A 19,133-nucleotide genomic window follows, 5' to 3' on the forward strand; every position below is an offset into this window, starting at 1 on the left:
TCCTCCTCTTAAACAGAGCACTTTTCCCTTCTGTTTGGAGTCAAAGTGACTCAGAGAAAGCACTTGGAATCCAAACTGCTTCCTCCTAATCCTAGCATAGCTCCCTGTCAGCCAGGGCTAACATGCATTTAGACCCAGTTGGTGTGCAGTGTCAAAAAACATTGTGCAGTTGAGCATACCGGATTTTATTTATTATTTGATTTATATCCTGCCCTTCCTCCCCACAGCAGCCCAGGGCAGCAAACAAAGCACTAAAAAGACTTTAAAACATCATAAAAACAGACTTTAAAATACATTAAAACAAAACATCTTTAAAACATTTTTTTAAAAGCTTTCAAAACATCTTTAAAAAAAGGTTAAAAACATATTGTTTTTAAAAAAATTGAAAAACATATTAAAAAGTAATTCCAACACAGGCGCAGACTGGGATAAGGTCTCAAAAGGCTTGTTGAAAGAGGAAGGTCTTCAATAGGTGCCAAAAAGATAACAGAGATGACACCTGCCTAATATTTAAGGGGAGGGAATACCACAGGGTAGGTGCTGCCACATTAAAGATCTTATGTTGTGCAGAATGGACCTCCTGATAAGTTGGTATCTGCAGGAGTCCCTCACATGCAGAGCGCAGTGATCGACTGCATATATAAGGGATAAGATGGGTTTTTTTTTCAGGTATCCTGCTCCCAAGCTGTATAGGGTTTTGTACACCAAGACAAGAACCTTGAATTTGGCCCGTTAGCTAATGGGCAGCCAGTGCAATTGTTTCAGCAGAGGAGTGACATGTTGGTGATACCCTGCCCCAGTGAGCAGTCTTGCAGCCGCATTTTGCACCAGCTGCAGGTTCTGGACCAACCTCAAGGGCAGCCCAACATAGAGCACATTACAGTAATGCAGCCTGGAGGTTACCAGTGCATGGACAACAGTGGTCAAGCTATCCCGGTCCAGAACAGGCTGCAGCTGTCTTACTAACCGAAGCTGGTAAAAGGCACTCCTAGCCACTGAGGTCACCTGGGCCTCTAGCGACAAAGATGGATACAGGAGCACCCCCAGACTATGGACCTGCTCTTTCAGAGGGAGGACAACATCCAAAGCAGGCAACTGACCAATTATCTGAAGTTGGGAACCACCAACCCCGACAGCCTCCGTCTTGCTAGGATTCAGACTCGGTTTATTGGCCCTCATCCAGCCCACCACTGAGTCCAGGCAGCAGTCCAGGGCTTGTATGGCCTCTCCCAATTCGGATATTATAGAGAAATAGAGCTGGGTATCATCAGCATACTGCTGACACCTCACCCCAAATCTCCTGATGACCCCTCCGAAAGGCTTCATATAGATGTTAAACAGCATGGGGGACAAGATGGTACCCTGCGGCACCCCACAGCACAACTGCCAGGGGGCCAAAAGACAATCACCCAATGCTATTCTCTGAAAATGAATTGGAGATAGGATCAGAATCAGAATGGTCAATGGTATCAAAAGCCACTGAAAGATCAAGTAAGAATAACAGGGTTGCACTCCCCCTGTCCTTCTCCCGATAAAGGGTGACCAAGGCCAATTCAGTCCCATAACCAGTTGTGAACCCAGACTGGAGTGGGTCAAGATAATCTGTTTCATCCAAGAGTACTTGCAATTGCTGCGCCACAACCCTCTCAATCATCTTCCCTAAGAAGGGGGTATTTGCCACCAGTCAGTAATTGTTGCAGACCAATGGGTCCAGGATGGGCTTTTTCAGGAGAGGCCGGATCACTACCTCTTTCAGGGCAGCTGAAACCACTTCCTCCCAGAGCTTGGAAAAGTTACTTTTTTGAACTACAACTCCCATCAGCCCAATCCAGTGGCCATGCTTGCTGAGGCTGATGGGAGTCGTAGTTTTAAAAAGTAAATTTTCCAAGCTCTGCTCCCTCCTGCAATGATGCGTTGACCACACTCTTGATCCACTCGGTCAAACCCCCTCAGCAAATTTTAATAAGCCAAGAAAGGCAAGGGTCAAGAGGACACGTTGCTGGCCACATCATCACAAGCACCTTGTCTACATCATCAGGCCACATCAACTGAAACCGTTCCCAAGAAGTTGCATTAAATGTTGCACTGGACACCTCATTGGAGACTACAGTAGATGTGGAAGGGGCATCAAGACTGCTACGGAGGCGAGCAACTTTACCCTCAAAGTGCCTTGCAAACAATTCACAGTGGGCCTTCGAAGGGTCTAAAACTCAGTTTCCTGGAGCTGATGTCAACAGAGTCCTGACAATACAGAAAAGCTCAACCTGATGGCTACTTGAGGATGCGATGGAGGCAGAGAAGTGGGCCTTCTTCGCCACCCTCACCGCCACACAGTAGGCACGGTTATGTTTTACTCGTGCCCGATCAGCCTCACAGCACATCTTTTGCTATTTGTGCTCTAGCCATCGTCAGCCTGTTTCATTGCCCTTAATTCACTGGTGTACCAAGGTGCAAACCAGGCTCCACAATGCCAGAGAGGGCACTCGGGGGCAACCGTGTCAAGAGCCCGATGCGCCTTGCTGTTCCACAACGTGACAAGGGCTTCAATAAGGTAACCTGCTCTATGTACTTGGAACTCCCCCAGGGCATTCAGGAATCCAATGGATTCCATTAGTCTCCAGGGGCAGACCATCTTAATCTGTCCACCACCCCTGCAGGGAAGGATCGGAGCCATAAGTCTAAACTTCACCAGGAAGTGATTTGACCATGACAATGGGGTGACATCCACCACCACCCCCATCTTCAGACCACCCCTTCCTCCATCTGGAGCAAAAACTAAGTCGAGGGTGTGCCCTGCCCTATGTGTTGGCCCAGTAACAACTTCAGACAGCCCCATGGTCATCATGGAGGCCATGATGTCCCAGGCTGGAACACTAGAGGCAGCCTCAGTGTGGACATTGAAATCACCCAAGACTATCGTTCTGGGCTCCTCCAATACCACACCCCAGATGGCCTCCACCAGCTCAGTCACAGATGCTGCAGGGCAGCAGGGTGGATGGTACACCAGCAGCAACCCTAGTTTCCTGTCTCTTTGGCCCGACACCAGGTTCAGGCCCTCACAGCCAGCTCCAAGACAGAGTGGTTTCCTGGTGACGGAGATGGAAGTTCACAGCAACTCCTTCCCCTGCCCCTGTCGGTGTTGCACCGAGTATCCAGGTGGGCAAAGCTGGGTCAGATCAACTCCTGCCTGCTCACCCACCCAAGTCTCGGTAATGTACACCAAATCGGCATCTTCATCCACAATCAATTCATGGATGAGTGTGGTCTTATTGTGTACCGATCAAAATTTAATAAGGAGCTAGGTCATTTCTAAAAAATAAATAGAGGGAAAAGATAGAAAGAAACTGAAAATGAAGATGAATCCTGGTTCTTTTCAGATCTTCATAAATATATACTAAAGGTCAGCACTTTTTTGGGTTAAAAATGAGGTGCTGGTACTCATATCTTGATACAAGTACTGTGGGTGTCAGCCCAAAATGGGTGGCATGGGCAGCAAACAAAGAGGTGCTGGTATTCTGGTGAGTACTATCACAAAAAAAAAGACCTGCTCATAGTATATTATGGGACAAAGTACTTGATTAACTTGGGGGCAGGTAGCGTGCTGGCCGCATGTGCAGTACAAAAAAAAAGCTTAGAATAAACCTTGCTGTCAGCACCCATCAGCTGAAACTAAGGGCGGAAACACACTCACTGTTCTGCCAGTTCTAGTGCGTCTCCACCTCTCTCTTCTGAAAACTGGGGCACATGACACTAGTCAAACCCTGCCCCTTTGTACTGTAAAACTTGGTGGGATCAGCTTGAGGCAGTCATCTTACTTTGCCTAATGGTAGGGCAGGCCCTGGATACACATTTTCCTAGTAGAGGCTTTATGTTGAAATTAGAAAGGGGAGAATTCTGGCTGAGGCAAACAGCTGGCTTGCAGGCTTAACGTGGTTCTCTCCCAACCCCCACCCTCCTGCCAGCTTGCATTTATTTTGTGGCATTCAGATTGCCACAAGCTTGATAATCTGTTTGCATACTTGGTGGTGGCAGTTCTTATGAAATATCAGTCCTTGTGAGTAAGGAAAAATGTGGCACAAGATTGAACTAATGCTTTATTCCCAGGTAAAGACAACAGGGGGCTTCAACAGCAGTACAAAAGAGGTAGAAGGAACTCCTTTTGCACAAGCTAAAGAACATAACCAAACGGAAACTGGATCATGGTTTATTTAAATGGAAATTTGTAACCTAACCTTTCCTTTCCCAATCTGTTTTGAAATTCCTTATTTCATTTCTAAACATGCGCATGTGAGCTTTTCAAGATACCTGAAAACTCTCTTTTGCTTTCTTCAGGTTTCTAATAAAGCAGACACATTTTCAGATGGCAAGTGCTTGAACTCGCCCTGGTTGTGCTTTTAATCCCCTCATCACCTTAGTTTGCCACTCAAGCTGAGCCCTGTTCTGTTGAGGTTCTTCAGCCATCACACACAGCAACTCAGGGCCGTTCCACCCCATACTCGCCAATCAGAGTTTAGAAATGCTTTGGGAACTCCATTTCAAACAAATGAACAAATGGACCCTTGAAAACGGTCCGGAAATTACAACTGATACAGAATGCGGCGGCACAATTGATTAAGAACAGCCGTCGTCGTGATCATATCACTCCGGTGTTAGTAGATCTACACTGGCTACCAGTTGTTTACCGTACCCAATTCAAGGTGTTGGTGCTGACCTTTAAAGCCCTATACGGTTTCGGCCCAGTTTATCTGAAGGAGCGCCTCCAGCGTCACCAATTATGCCGCCTGACGAGATCAGCCACACAAGACCTTCTCTCGGTCCCGCCAGTTAAAATAGCGAGGCTGGTGCGGACTAGAGAGAGGGCATTCTCGATTCTGGCCCCCACCCTCTGGAATTCCCTTCTGTTCGACCTTCGCCATGCCCCCTCCCTGATAGGTTTCCGCTGAGCCTTGAAGACCTGGCTGTTCAGGCAGGCCTACGGGATTTCTGGGATGGGTTAGCTTTTAATACTGTCATTAATCAGAATTGTAGTGTTTAGTCTAATTATTAATTGTGGCCCTCACTGTTTTATATTGTATTTTATTGTATTGATGTACGTCGCCTAGAGTGGCTGTTAATTCGGCCAGATAGGCGACTCATAAATAAAATTTTATTATTATTATTATTACTTCAGACTAAGAACTTCTCCCTCTCTCATAACACTAGAACTCATGGACATCCATCCAATGAAGCTGAATGCTGGAAGATTCCAGGCAGACAAAATAAAGTACTTCTTTACATAGTGCATAGTTAAACTATGAAATTTGCTCCCACAAGAGGCAGTGGTGGCCACCAACTTGGATGGCTTATTATTATTATTATTATTTATTTATTAAATTTATATACCGCCCGACTAGCAATAGCTCTCTGGGCGGTGAACATAAAATAGCATAAAAATACAATGAATAACAAAATAATACTAAAATACAATCAACAATCCAATACAATAAACATTTTTAAAATTAAATCAGTGTAACTTAAAATGCTTCAGAGAATAGGAAGGTTTTGACCTGGCGCCGGAAGGAGAGCAGAGTCGGCGCCAGGCGTACTTCCTCAAGGAGAATGTTCCATAGTTCGGGGGCCACCACTGAGAAGGCCCTAGATCTTGTCATCACCCTCCGGGCCTCCCTGTGAGTTGGAACCCGGAGGAGGGCCTTCTCAAAGAGGATTAGACATATTCATGGAGAATAAACCTATAAATGCTTCTAGTCATGATGGCTATGCTCTACCTCCATGGTCAGAGGCAGTATGTTTCTGAATACCAGTTGCTGGAAACCGCAGGAAGGGAGAGTGCTCTTTGCATTCAGGTCCTGTTTGTGGGCTTCCCATGGGCATCTGGTTGGCCACTATGAGAACAGGATGCTGGACTAGATGGGATCCAGCAGGCTCTTCTTATGCTTTTATGTTCCTAACCAATTATGAATCCAAAGTATGGCACTGTTAGAATGTTACAGCTGACAATGGAAGAGTATTACCTATGTCTCTTCCACGTTTCTATCCTCCAAGGGAGATGAATGTATTCCACAAGGCTAAGCATCTTCTTGGTATAAACAGCCTTAGTTAATGTGTGAAGAGATAGGGAGAATAGACACCAGGTGCCTCAAAGCAAAAATTGTAATGCAGCTCACTGACCTGCCATCAATGCTCTTTCCACTGCTTAACGACCAATTAAAGGCAGTGCAGAATCAAGCTGGTAGAGCCTGTTGCCAATTTACGGAGCCTTCCCCAATGGCTTGGAGCATAATGTGCAGACTTCTCCCTTCAACACGGAGCACAACACTGGGATTAAATACAGATCAGCGGCCCATCTGTTGCTCCAAGTTAGGACATTAATATCGAGCAGTAGGCAAAGTGGTTTTTGAGGTGTATTTCATCAGCAGGATCTGCTTGGCACCCTCAGCTTAGTCACACTACTCCAAGGCTGATCTTCTCAGCAAGTATGTAGAGAAAGTGCATACTAGTGATATAAAACAAGGAAAACCCTTTTTCAGGTGATTCATAAATAAAGTACTCACGTCTATATACCTACATCCACCTTTGGTTCTATACTACCAAGGTTTTATTCTTTGGGAGGGGACACAGGAGAGTTGCAAAGCCACTGTGTAAAAAAAGAAAGGGGGTGAATGGACTCCACACCAGTTCTGCTCATATGCTTGCATTTTTGCTAACCAGTTCTCTTACCAACTTGGACCTAAGTATATTGGAAGCAGTGACAATTCTCCTGATTGTAAGGAGAAGGGCTGTAGCTCAGTGACAAAGCATCTCCCTTGCATGCAGAAGGTCCCAGTTTCAATCCCTGATGGCATCTCCAGGTAGGGAGGGGAGAGATCCCTGCCTGAAACCAAGGAGTGCTGCTGCCAATCAGTGTAGACAATACTGAGCTAGATGGACCAGTTGGCCTGATTCAATATGTGACAGCTTCCTATGCTCCTATGTTCCAATTTAAGGTGTTTGTACTAATGTACAAAGGCCTGAACAGCTAAGGACCCATGTATGTGTAAACGTATACTCCTTAGTATCTACCAGCCTATGCTATGAGATTGGTGGGAGGGCCTTGCTTGTGGTCTCCTGGATGGTGTGGTCTGTGGGGCAGTGATGTAGTTCATCTAGAGAAGCCCCTCCTTCAGGATCCAGATGGCATAGGAGGGATTACCATGGACCTGACGAACTAAGGAAATGTGGAAATGCATCTATCATGTTTTGAAGTTTTGGTGTGTGTCCTCTGGTGTTGTACCATTCTGGAAAAAGACAATGTTTTCTAGAAAGATGGAAAAAAGGACAATGGTGTGCAGTATTCTGTAACAACTGGGGCTGCCTTAGAACAAGATATGTTCTTTAAATGGAGCACATCTAATAATCCATGTTCTTTTTTCTGCAAGTGTTTGCTGAATAGGCTGAAATAATATGAAGCTAAGCTGTATCTATGCACTGCTGTGCTTGTAATAAGCAGCGTTCATTCAAAGGGCATCACCTTTCTCCCCTGAACAGCAATGCATTGTTGCTAGCTTGTCAAACATAAAAACCAAGCAACACTTGAATGTATGATTTTGAAGCCATTCATCTGGCTCTTAATCTAAACACATCCCACTTTCTGATTAATTTCAAACAAAAAAGCGTAATTAAATATATATATTTAGAAGGAAATTGATTTCCCCTCAAATGAGAAGGTCCCTGTAACAGTATTGTTTGGACAAAATGCTAAGAGCCTCCCTTCTTTGGCCAATGGACTCACGCCAGACAGGCTGCCAGGAACATGTACTGCAGAGTCACGTCAGGCAGAAAAGGTACCTACATGTATGCACACGCACGCGCAAGTGTGTGTGTGCATGCACACACACACTTTGTTTGGTGGAGAAACAACTGTCCGGATTGTGGAGAAAAACAGAAGGTTAAATGATGTTATCCAAACAAAGCACTTATCTCCAGGCCTGGGAGCAATTCTGTCCCCACCTGCTCAGAACTCAAAATAATTGTCCAAAATGGGAAAGATGTGTAAGGAATTACAAAAATAAATAAGTAGCTGAGAAGAATAAAGCAAATAATGTGCCAGAAGAAAAGAGAATTCAGGGGAGGCTGCTTGAAGGGGCAAAAATAAGGTCTTTGAGGTCAGAATTAAGAACTCTTGAAAGCACAGGGGTGGTGACGACCTTAATTCTAACTCCTTTTTAGGGTGGTCACTTTCTGGTCTTGAATAAACAGTGCTCCTTTGTTTTGTTTGTTTTAAATAACCCCCAAAGAGAAGCCAGGAAGGTTGAGCTCCCCCCCCCCAATGATCAAGAAAAAACAACCACCACTAACTGCTGCTGCTGTGGTCAAAACAAACTGATAAAGGAGAGTGAGGAGTGGAAGTAGGCTGGCCACTGACGTATTACCAAAAAAAGGGGAACTGCATCACCAAAAAAGAGGACAGAGATTTGCATACAATTGTCATGAGCTCTATGGTTCTGACAGGGTCTGACCTGGAGTGGCAGTCTTGGACAAACAAGGAGGAGGAAGAAGGAACAGAGTTGAGGGTTGAGTCATGGCAACCCAGGATGGAGGGTGGAGGTTCTGCCCCTTTGCCTCTACCTATTAGGGAAGGAGAAGTAGACTTGTCAGTTCTTCCCTCTGCTCATTCCACAGAACGGAGAGCCTCACTGGGAATTGGGGAGGATTTTGATCAGCTGGGGAGGGGTGGCTGAGCAAGAGCCAGAGGATTAGGCGGAGCCAGGGGGCAGGACACTGTCCCATTGCTGCAAACCCACTTAATCGATGGGAACAGATGCACTCACCCCAGAGAAGCATATGTCTGCAAGCACACTATGCCCCAAAGGGAAGAGAGTCTTGCGAGTAAGCTCGCCGCAGCACCTTTAAAAGCTTGGCAGGAGGGGCATGACAGCTTGTTGGAACATCTTTGGTGCTTCTGTTTAGTCCCAAACTTCTGACCTTGCTCTTGGACTCTCATGTTGGGTCCCCTGTATTCTGTGCCTGTTGCTGAACCTGTACTGTTGCATGCTTGAGTAAAACGTTCTCTCTTTCTTACAAGGAAGAGCCTCTGTTGTGTTTTCAGATGGGAGCTGGACAATTTGCGCATGCTAATTGAAGTGTACATGTGCACATTTAGAAATAATTACTATAATTTGAATACAAATACAGTACATCTCTCCATAGCTGGAAGACTATGGCCAGGTGCCCTGTCCAGGTCCTAAGGATCTATGGGCAACTTCAAAGCCTCTCCCGCTCTCCCTTCTTTTGCTTCTTTGTCTTTAAACCAGACTTGGACAGGGCAGCCCTTCACATGGAAGACTCCTTCAAATAATGGACTGTCCTCTGTAAAGTAGGACATATGGCCATCCTAGTTATTAATTTGCAATATCTTGCTCGCTAGGCCTTTGGAGCAGCGCTAAGCTGTGGAGGGAGAAGCCAAGCTGAGCTGAGTTGAGCACTAATGTGTGTGGTGAGATGGAAAGAGAGGCAGGGAGGGAGACAGAACTGAGGCTAAGAGTGAAGAGGCCAAGGTTCCAGTTCTCCTATTCTATAAAATCCACAAACAGTGTCTTTTCAGTACTGTTGGGATTCCTTATTTCAAGATTCAACACTGGGCCACCTTGAGATCTCCCAACACTTCCAGGGTCCCTGTACCTGTCACCCACCTGTTGGGAAACTTTCAAGGAGTTCGTAGCCATTGCTGTACCAGTGAATCTGTGATGTGAATATACCTGCTTGAAGCAGATTGTTATCTAAACTATTTATTGGCAGGATTGCCAAGTTCCAGGCAAAGGCACACAGAGTGGTTCAGTACTCTGCAGACAGGACAAATGATGCAGTATCATCTCCTCCTGGAGGAAGCAGGATTCTTCTACTGCCCCACAGCAGATTGAGGAATGGGGTCAAGATGGGTCATCATGAGGCGAGAAACTGCAGCTATACTGCCTTACACTGCTGCAGGTCTGGAAAAGGGCTGTTCAAAGTCTCTGGCTGACAAAAAAAAATAGCCCATTTTTATTAGCTATTTCACACAAGGTTTGGAATGCTACCTTAGGGATAAATTACCTGTATATTGAACCTTTTTGAAAGAGAAAATTTTGAATAAAGGTTGTTTCCTTTTGTTTGTAATTAATCATAATATCAACAATGCAGAATCACATCAACAGATTCCAGGACTGGGGCGTGAGTAATTCTTTCCAAGATAAGGGCATGACCCTATTATGTTTGGGCAAGAGCAGATTCCACAGTATTGAAGGATCACCTGGAGGAGTAAACCAAAAGAATATGCACATTATAGAGCAGAAGGCCAAAGTGAAACCATCCTGGCCAGAGGAAGGCATTTTCCAAAGCATCACAAGATTGTCAGTAAATGGGTTCTTTTTTGGCATTTTGCTTTCATGCTTACCAGATCTGGTTGTGTATCTATACTCACCTGCATGTGACACCATCTTATACAACACACGTGCTTACAGAAATATCAGTTTGGAGGATAATTTCTGGAGACTATTGTCTGTCAGGGAGGTAATTGTGCTGCCCATGATTACTTAAAAAAAAACTAATATTGTCTTGCTTACTTGGGGAAATTAGCAAGAACCAACAAAAGCCAATATAAATGTATAATGTTTATTTACACAAAATAGCAGACAGCAAATAAAATGGCTTTCTGGCTTTAATCCCAGAGGAAATTGAAATCTCATAGTGATTCCTCCAGCGGAAAACCCACAGAAATGTGCGTGGATTGCACCTGCAATGGCCACATCAGTAAATATGAATTAGCAAATATTAAAGAGAATACACCTACAAAAGTGAGAAAGATGCTTCCTAAACTCAAAATGAAATGGCCACCTTTACTATGAACAAGATGGTATATCTATATAGAATAGAGTGGGTGGTATTCGACTAAGTCGTGCTCAGGGTAGACGCATAGAAATTAATATAAGTTACTCATGCCCATTAATTTCAATAGATCTGCTCTGAGTTGGACAAGGCTTGAATACCATCCATTGTGTGTATCAGTGAAGGAAGGCATTAGAAAGGAGCAGTGTTGTTAAACTATTATAAAATATTGAAAACATTGAAATAAGATACTACACACACATCCCAATTAGATAGCTACTTTTTGAGGTGGGTTGGAAAAATCATCACCATCATTTTGATGTCCCTCTCTGAATGCTCTTATACAAACTGACAGTTGTCTCATAAAAGGTGCCATCTCATCTTTGTGCAACTGCATACAGTGTGTGCCCTAAGGCATATAATAGGATTTTAGGGTGTTTAGGAGTCCTCTTTGCTTTGGATTGTTCAGAGCTAGATAATGGCAGACTTTAACAAGTCCAGAAATCCATTTTCTCCTAGTGCTCTCTATTTATTCTGCAGAGCACCACCTGCCTCATGCAGTATGGGAAGCAACAGAATTGGTCTGCCAATTATTTCTTTCCCGCCAGCGCTGTGCCTGCTGTCTGTGACACAGCCCTGCACCTTTGGCTTTTGTTCTGCATCATGAGCATCAGGCCATTGCTCCTTTATTTGTTAGTGTCTGGTTTGAACTAGCTCTTTGCAAAATGCTTTCTCTAGGCTTCGGTTTGGCTGATGCATGGCAAGGGTCAAGTGGATTTGTGCTGTGTACATAACTAGCATAGCAGACGAGCTAACAGCAGTCCTCCTATGCAAGTTTTACCCAGAATTATTCTACTGTGATCAATGGAACTTACTCCCAGGTAAGTGTGTATAGGTTTGCTGGCTTAGAGACTGAGCGAAGTATGAACTGGGAAGGTCGCTTCACATCTTGCCTCTGCCATGAAGTTATTAGGTGGCTTTACATAATCACCGCCTCAGTCCTACGTCTGCAATATGGAGATAGTAACACTGACCTACCTTTGGGGGTTGTTGTAAGGGGTAGAATAGAATCATAACACCCGTTATGTGCTTTGAACAACCTAAAGCACAGGTTGTTCAGTCGGGTTTCAGGCCTGGTTTTGGCATGGAAACAGCCTTGGTCGCCCAGTGTGATGACCTCTGTCGGGAGAGAGACAGGGGGAGTGTGACTCTGTTGATTCTTCTTGATCTCTCAGCGGCTTTCGATACCATTCATTGACCATGGTATCCTTCTGGGAAGACTGGCTGAGTTGGGAGTGGGAGAGACTGCATGGCAGTGGTTCCGCTCCTACTTGACGGGTCGGCACCAGAAGGTGGTGCTTGGGGAGCAATCATGTATTTCCACTTTTGTGCATGTGCGCAAATGTCCGGGTAAAACCCGGGGAAACTGAACCAATCAGAGCAATGGTGTGGTGTTGGGGGGCTCTGCAACTTCTACTGCGCAGCTACAGCCATTTATTTTTTGCCAGCCTGTGAACTGGGTGGCCGCACTGGGTGAGATCTGCAGTTGTGGTTGTTTGTAAAGCCCCCCTTTTCCTGGCTGGTCTCGCTCAAGTGCGGCTGGTTGGTGCAGGGAGCTTGCTTTGCTCTTTCCTCCTCGCTCGGAGACAGACAGACACGCACAGGCACACACAGCGGAGAAAAGCGAGAGCCTGGTGCTTTGCAAACGGCCATGGGAAGGAAAGGGAGAAGGAGGGGGGTGAAGGCAACGGAGCATCAAGTTTTGCCCGAAGTGGTTGGGAAGCTGCTGGGAAGCCTCTCTCGGTGGCTCTTCCCTGACACTGCCTCCGCCCCGCCTACGCGGAGAGCGAGAGGCAGGCAGAGCGAGAGTGAGAGCGAGAATGGGGAGGAGCTGGGAGCCGCCACTGAGCACTGCACTCTAGAAAAGCTTGGGGGTCAGGAACCTTGCAGCGGAGCCAGAGGCCCCAGCTGCCATTCCTGTGTGGTATTCAATTTATGGGGGGGGAATGAAAGGTACAAGGACAACTTGAATTGAGAACGTGCCTGAGCGGGTGTGTGCAAATACGCAGAGTCACAAAGCTGCCGTGCCACCCCAGGAAAAGTTGGTTCTGTAAGAAGAGGGGTGCTCCCCATTAAACGCTCAGCTTTCCTGCCATTCTTTACAAAAGAAGCAAGTAGTAGCAGCTCCTCAATACCCCCCCTTTCTGTTCTGTAGAAATAAGTGGAATTGCCAGCCGTGTGTATCTCCAGAAACTGCAATATGCATAAAGGCAGAAAAGCATACAGTTGGTTTTGCAAAATATCGCAAATACAAGCAAAAAAAAAATACAGGAATTATTGGCATATAAGTGGTTTGCATGTTTCTTTTATCAGAGGGAACACTGCAAAGGATGTGCTGGGTGCTTCAGCGCAGATTGACCCAGCAGCGCGTGGGGCTGTTTTCCTGCATTCCCTGCCCGAGCCCAGAGCAGCCACCTGCCAGGGGGGGCTGTTTGCTTCCCTCGGGGCGACATTCCTGCCGCCGAGCCACACAACAGTCCGGGGCTGAACCCTGCAGTGAATGAGCCCAGGGGTTATGGGGGGATTCGCCCAGCGATTACAAGCGCTGATCCCTTGCACTGCCCACAATCCCCCTGGACGGTCACTGGCACCTGGAGACACCCTCCCCAGCCAGCGCTGCTCCAGAGTGGTGAGCGGCAAGGAACTCCATTACAGCCACTACTACCAAACCATCAGGAAATTCAAACTTTCGCGCTCTTACGTTCAAGCGCATGCACGTTATTGTGCTTCGGTGCAAAGGGGGAGAGGAACATACGTCATATTTTGAGGACCAATTGGCTGATAGGGGGTGGTGTTACAGGCGGAGCTGGGAAAAAGCGAAAAGAATGTACAGGTCTTCCCGCTGTGTGTGCGGGCACAAAAAAGCGTATTTTTTAGATCGGAAAAGAGCGAACAAACAGGCAAAGTGGGGACTGTCAGATGACAAAGCGAATATGGAAAACACGGATTATCCGGGTCAGTTTGGTCGAGCCCTTGGTCACACAGCTGCTTCACACTCAACTTGTTCCTCTTTCACGAAATATTTTAGAATGGGTTCTAAAGGAGAGCAGATATTTATAAAGAAATGAGCCCATATTTAACCCTTCACTGGCTTTATTGCATTTCCCAAAATGTAGTTGGTTGGTAGATAGAAAGAAATTAAAGAGAACAAATTATATACCATTATGTAAGCATATAATAAACAAGGAGTTGGTTTTGTTTGACTAGTGATGCAGTGAACTCAATTCATACTTTCCTTTATGACCAACTAATCCCTTTAAAAACATGCACACAACCCCATTGTGTATCTCACAATGGACTGTTAGAAAGACAATGAAAGCCCAGGAAATTACCTCCCAAACAACAGCTATTGGTAAAAAGACAACCAGAGAATTAAACTGCTTTTTTATACATGAATTGTGGAGCATGGGGAGGGGGCTAACACCACAATTCACCCCCAAGAGACATCATCGTAAACAGGCTATATATAAGCTTGCTCTCCGATGTCCAGGTCAGCCTTTACCATGTATGATCTGAACAGAGTGGCATCCTCTACAGGTATGGCAAATTGGTGCATGTTGATTGCAAATTATCTTGGGGGTTCCAGAGCTGCATGGATCCTTCAGTTGCAGAACATTTTTCAGAATGGGGCCAGTTTTGTTGAAACTCTTGGCCTTTGTGCATGTGGTTATGGAATATTAAGCATGAAGGTTTTTCAGTCACCACCACCCCCAGCCTGGGAAGATAAGGCAGAAGCCAATACCTGAAGACAACTTCCAGCAACCTTCCAGATGGGGAAATTCAAGTAGTCTTCACTCAGTGGAGAATAGACATAGATACTATTCATGTAAGATGATGTGTTTTGTAATGGGAGAATAGCCATGCAGGTGTCTTCCTGCAGCCAAACACATCTGAAAGCCACTCACTTCAGAGTTCAAAACTAGCAGAATTGAAATTTGCACCTATTTCCCTTGGCAGCTCCAAGTTCCAGCTGTATCACTAACCATGTGTGACAAACAGACTTCTGGTCTCACAGTTAGCTGAGGCATCATGCTTCTTGATCACTGCAGCTCTCGGTTTTTCACACACATTAATAACCTGGATGGTTCAGACGGTCAATATTTTGTGGGAGGGATTCAAGCACATAACAGGAAATTTAGATTTGCGCAGTTAAAGTGCTCTGTCGCCCTAGTGCAACAAATGCACTTTAACAAAGAAACTGACTGAGGAAAATGATGGGGAAATGCATTGAAAAGTGTGGAATGAACAAATAATTAGCAGGAAGATATATAAGCACCCTGCAAGCAAATTGGGATGAATGCAGGACAAATGCTCATTGTTGTGTAACAACCCTGCCAAGAGATCAGAGAGAATGCTCAATGAAGACTGGGTATAATCTAACTCCATGTAAGCTTGCATGCATGCAAATCAAAATGAATGCTCAAAAGTTTTCTTGAGGAGTGTAAAATGGCAGGATATAGAAAAGGCCACTCCAGTGCAGAAGATTCGACCAGGTGACCTTCCAGAACTTTCCCATCCCAAGAGTTCTGTCACTTAGGCTGAAGTTTACAAAAGGGAAAGGATGATATGAGTTATTAATAACCAGCTCAGTTGTTACAGGTTGTCCTTAGTGAGATCTGGTAGGAACAAGAGGGCGAAAGAAAGTGTAAGAGTTGATTGGGCTGATCTTTAGTCAAGTTCTCAATCAAAACTACATCTGATATCTTTGTAAGGGAAGCATGATACAAAATTATTTTTATCGGATCTGAGTTAGAGATGAAGGAGAAATTCAATTCATTTCACATTTAGAGGCCTAATTTACCTAATTTGCACTTCCTGAAACAATAGGCAAGCCAGAACTCAGAAATCTTCCTTCAAAATTCACTTCTCTGAATATTACAGTGTAGTTCTCCAATCAAGTAAAGTATACAAAAATGCATATACCAAGTAACATGAGGTTTAAAAATGCAAATATTAGTGAAAATAAATTTCATTATAGTAGGGAAAATTGCATACAAAAACTTGTACATGAGAAGAAATTCTCACTAAAATGCTGAAGAATTTTCATGAGGACTGTTATATTGATCAGGATGAGACCGAGGATAAAATAAAGCTTCTTTATTTAATAATTCTTAAACAGTAAAGCATCTGAGCTTGTTCTCTGAGAGGCCTCACCCAGCACACACAACACTGACTAACTCCAGCAACTAAATCAGTCTAGCTCCCCCTAGGGTGTGTAATACACTCTAGAGAAAGTTAACTCTTTCTTTGCTGTTCGTCTAACGTAAATACATATTTCACTACAAGGACTTCTCTAAAAAAGAATTTGCAAACTGATGTGGAAATGTGGAGAATTTAGGATTGGACAAATGGGAAACTAAGAGAATCTGAAAGTGACAGATTTTTGTCCCAGACAGATTCCAGATCTAAGCTTCTATTGGCTCCTTATCACTTTTGTTACTTTGCAGGGACAAAGTTGGGGAGAGGAGAGATAGAGTCATTGGCCATTTTCCTCCTCCTTGGCACACCCCATATGCTACTGTTATATTTCCAGAGGATGTGAGGAGGAAGCATGTCATATGTGCCCTTGCTGAGCAAATGTTTTCTCATCTATGGGCAAGAGTGAGATCTATGAGCATGGGGGGTCAGGATTTTTCTCTGGTGGCACCTACTTTATAGAATATTCACTAATAGGTAAAAAAACCTTGCAGTTTAAGAACGTACCTATAGCCAACATATATGTCTATCAAACTTTAAAAAGCAGGAAAATTGGGCAGCTATAGTGAATGCACTAGGGGAGCAGGAGACCTGACCTCCTCTCTGAGATATTGGACTGCCCTATAAATGTGTAAAAATGCAAACACAATTTGTCTTGGTCTTTCACAGTCCAATCCACTTCTTGTGTAGCTTGGAAGAATTTGGTAACATGTGCCTCTGAGTATATGGTGAGTGGTGGCAACACCTGCCATCTCCAAAGATGGAGAATTACATTTTTGTATGTTTGTTGATGTTCTTCTTACATTGCTTCTTTCCTGTTACTAATGTTTCTACAGAGAATCCAAACTAGAAAATTATATTTCTCTCATTATTCATCCTAAAAATCTGTGTCAGATATATTTTTATTAATTTCAAAGCGTTTTTATTGGTCAATGTCATATGGTGGTGAAGACAGCCTTTTGTGTTTCAAACTGGAGGTTAAGCTCTATTTCTATTTGGGGCACATTGACAGCTGAATCTGAAACTGCAGTTTGATGTAAAATCAGACTGATTACATTATGTTGCTACTTAAGCAATGACTCTAGCAGTTGGAAAAAACAAACTTAGCCTATCCAAGGTGCATGTTTTCAGCCTGCTATGAAAATACTCCACTTAAGGAAAGGTGGGCATGGTAAATTAAAAACATAGAGCACACCTAGAGTTATGCTAGAATATATTGCACTGTTTTATCTTGTGCAAACTCATGTCCATTGAAAACTATTCTGCAGAACAGTCGGTGCCATTATTCCACAATTGTTTTTGGAGCTTTTTTTTTAGTGTTGCAAAGTGTTGCTGTACTTCACATATTCACAGAAACAGAAGCAAAAGAGAATGATTTACTATAGGAAACTTCACTAAAATTGCAAAGTAAATAAAAAATATCTAAAGTGACTATCTGAACTATATCAACTGTTTTAATATTGTTGCTTCCTCCCTGCTAAACAAGATGAGCACAGCACATGTCATTTCTTTTCTTTGGGCTGATTGCAGGTGTTGCCACCACTCATCATATGCTCAGAGGCACACATTACCAAATTCTTCCAAGCTACACAGGAAGTGGATTGGACTGTGAAAGACCAAGACAAATTGTGTTTGCATTGTTATAAATTTATAGGGCATTCCAATATCTCAGACAGGAGGTCAGGTCTCCTGCTCCCCTAGTGCATTCACTATAGCTACCCAATTTCCCTGCTTTTTAAAGTTTGATAGAAATATCTGTGGGCTTTAGGTACATTCTTAAACCACAAGGTTTTTTGCCTATTGGTTAATTTCTCTGCTTTTTAATCCGGGAAGTAAGACATGGAATCCTGTGCAAGTTTGCTGAGAATGGACTGATGATTCGCATGCTTATTGGGTTCAGTGGGATTTATTCCCCTGAAATCATGCTTAGGATAGGTGAAACTGACCACAGGGGATGGGGAGGGGAGCAGGCAGAAGGGGGAGGAGGAGGGCAGGTTTGATCATTTGCATTTTTAATGTTCAGTGGGATTTACTCCTTTGCAATCATGGCTAGGATAGGTAAAACTGAACGGGGGGGGGACGGAAGCCTGGAGTTGGGAGGGGAGGAGAGGAAGAATGGAGGAGGAAGGGAGAGGAGAGGGGAAGGAGGGTAAAAGCAAGTCTGATAATTTGCATGCTTATTGAGTTCAATGGGATTTATTTACTCCTGTGCAATCATGGCTAGGACAGGTAAAACTGGCCATGGGGGATGGGGGAGAGGAGAGTAGAGGGAAGGAAGAAGGGGGGAGAGGGGAGCAGGAGGAGGGGGAAGGAGGGGATTGGAAGGGGAGGAAAGGGGTAAAAGGGAGGTGATGGAAGGGAGGAGGAGGGGAGGGCAGGTTTGATCATTTGCATACTTACTGAGTTCAATGGGATTTAGTCCTGTGCAATCATGCTTGAAAATGAAATGGACTGCCCTCAAGTCGATTCTGACTTATGGTGACCCTATGAATAGGGTTTTCATGGTAAGGGACATTCAGAGGTGGTTTACCATTGCCTTCCTCTGAGGATGAGAGGCTGCGACTGGCCCAAAGTCACCCAGTGAGCTTCATGGCTGTGTGGAGATTTGAACCCTGGTTTCCCAGGTTGTAGTCCTAGGATAGATAAAACTGACCATGAGAAGGGGGGAGGGCGGAAGGGAGGGGAAGGAGAAGTGGGAAGGAGGAGATTGGAAGGGGATGGGGGAGGGGAAGGGAGGGGTGAAGGAAGGGAGAGGGAAGGGGTAGGAGGGAGGAGGAGATGAGGGCAGGTTTGATCATTTGCATGCTTTTTGACCAGTGGGATTTACTCCTGTGCAATCATGCTTAGGTTAGGTGAAACTGACCTGGCAGAGGGGAGGAGAGCAGGGAGGGGAGGGGAGGGGAGGGGGAAGGGAGGAGATTGGGTGGGTGGGTACTGGGCAGAGGGGAAGCCTCTTTCCTTTCCAAAAGGGAACATTATGAACAATATCATTCTTTTTCAGGGTTTCCCTCATCTTTTTATTCTACAGCAGGCACATG

At 44.7% G+C, this 19,133-nt stretch overlaps 1 protein-coding gene across 3 annotated transcripts in view; it reads left to right on the plus strand.

Moving 5' to 3' along the window:
- Window positions 1–11,584: 11,584 nt before the first annotated feature.
- ZACN (zinc activated ion channel) overlaps window positions 11,585–19,133 on the plus strand; it is a 29,146-nt gene continuing 21,597 nt past the window's right edge. For 2 of the 3 annotated variants that reach the window (XM_061616258.1, XM_061616259.1), the window contains exon 1: window positions 12,175–12,249. In XM_061616258.1, coding sequence (XP_061472242.1) covers window positions 12,212–12,249 — 38 coding nt within the window. In that variant the 5' untranslated portion in view covers window positions 12,175–12,211. Of the gene's footprint in view, window positions 11,721–12,174; window positions 12,250–19,133 lie in introns of those variants that run through there. The other variant, XM_061616260.1, reaches the window with a different exon arrangement.

The sequence above is a fragment of the Rhineura floridana genome, chromosome 3 (genome assembly GCF_030035675.1).
Source record: "Rhineura floridana isolate rRhiFlo1 chromosome 3, rRhiFlo1.hap2, whole genome shotgun sequence".
Classification (NCBI taxonomy): domain Eukaryota; kingdom Metazoa; phylum Chordata; class Lepidosauria; order Squamata; family Rhineuridae; genus Rhineura; species Rhineura floridana.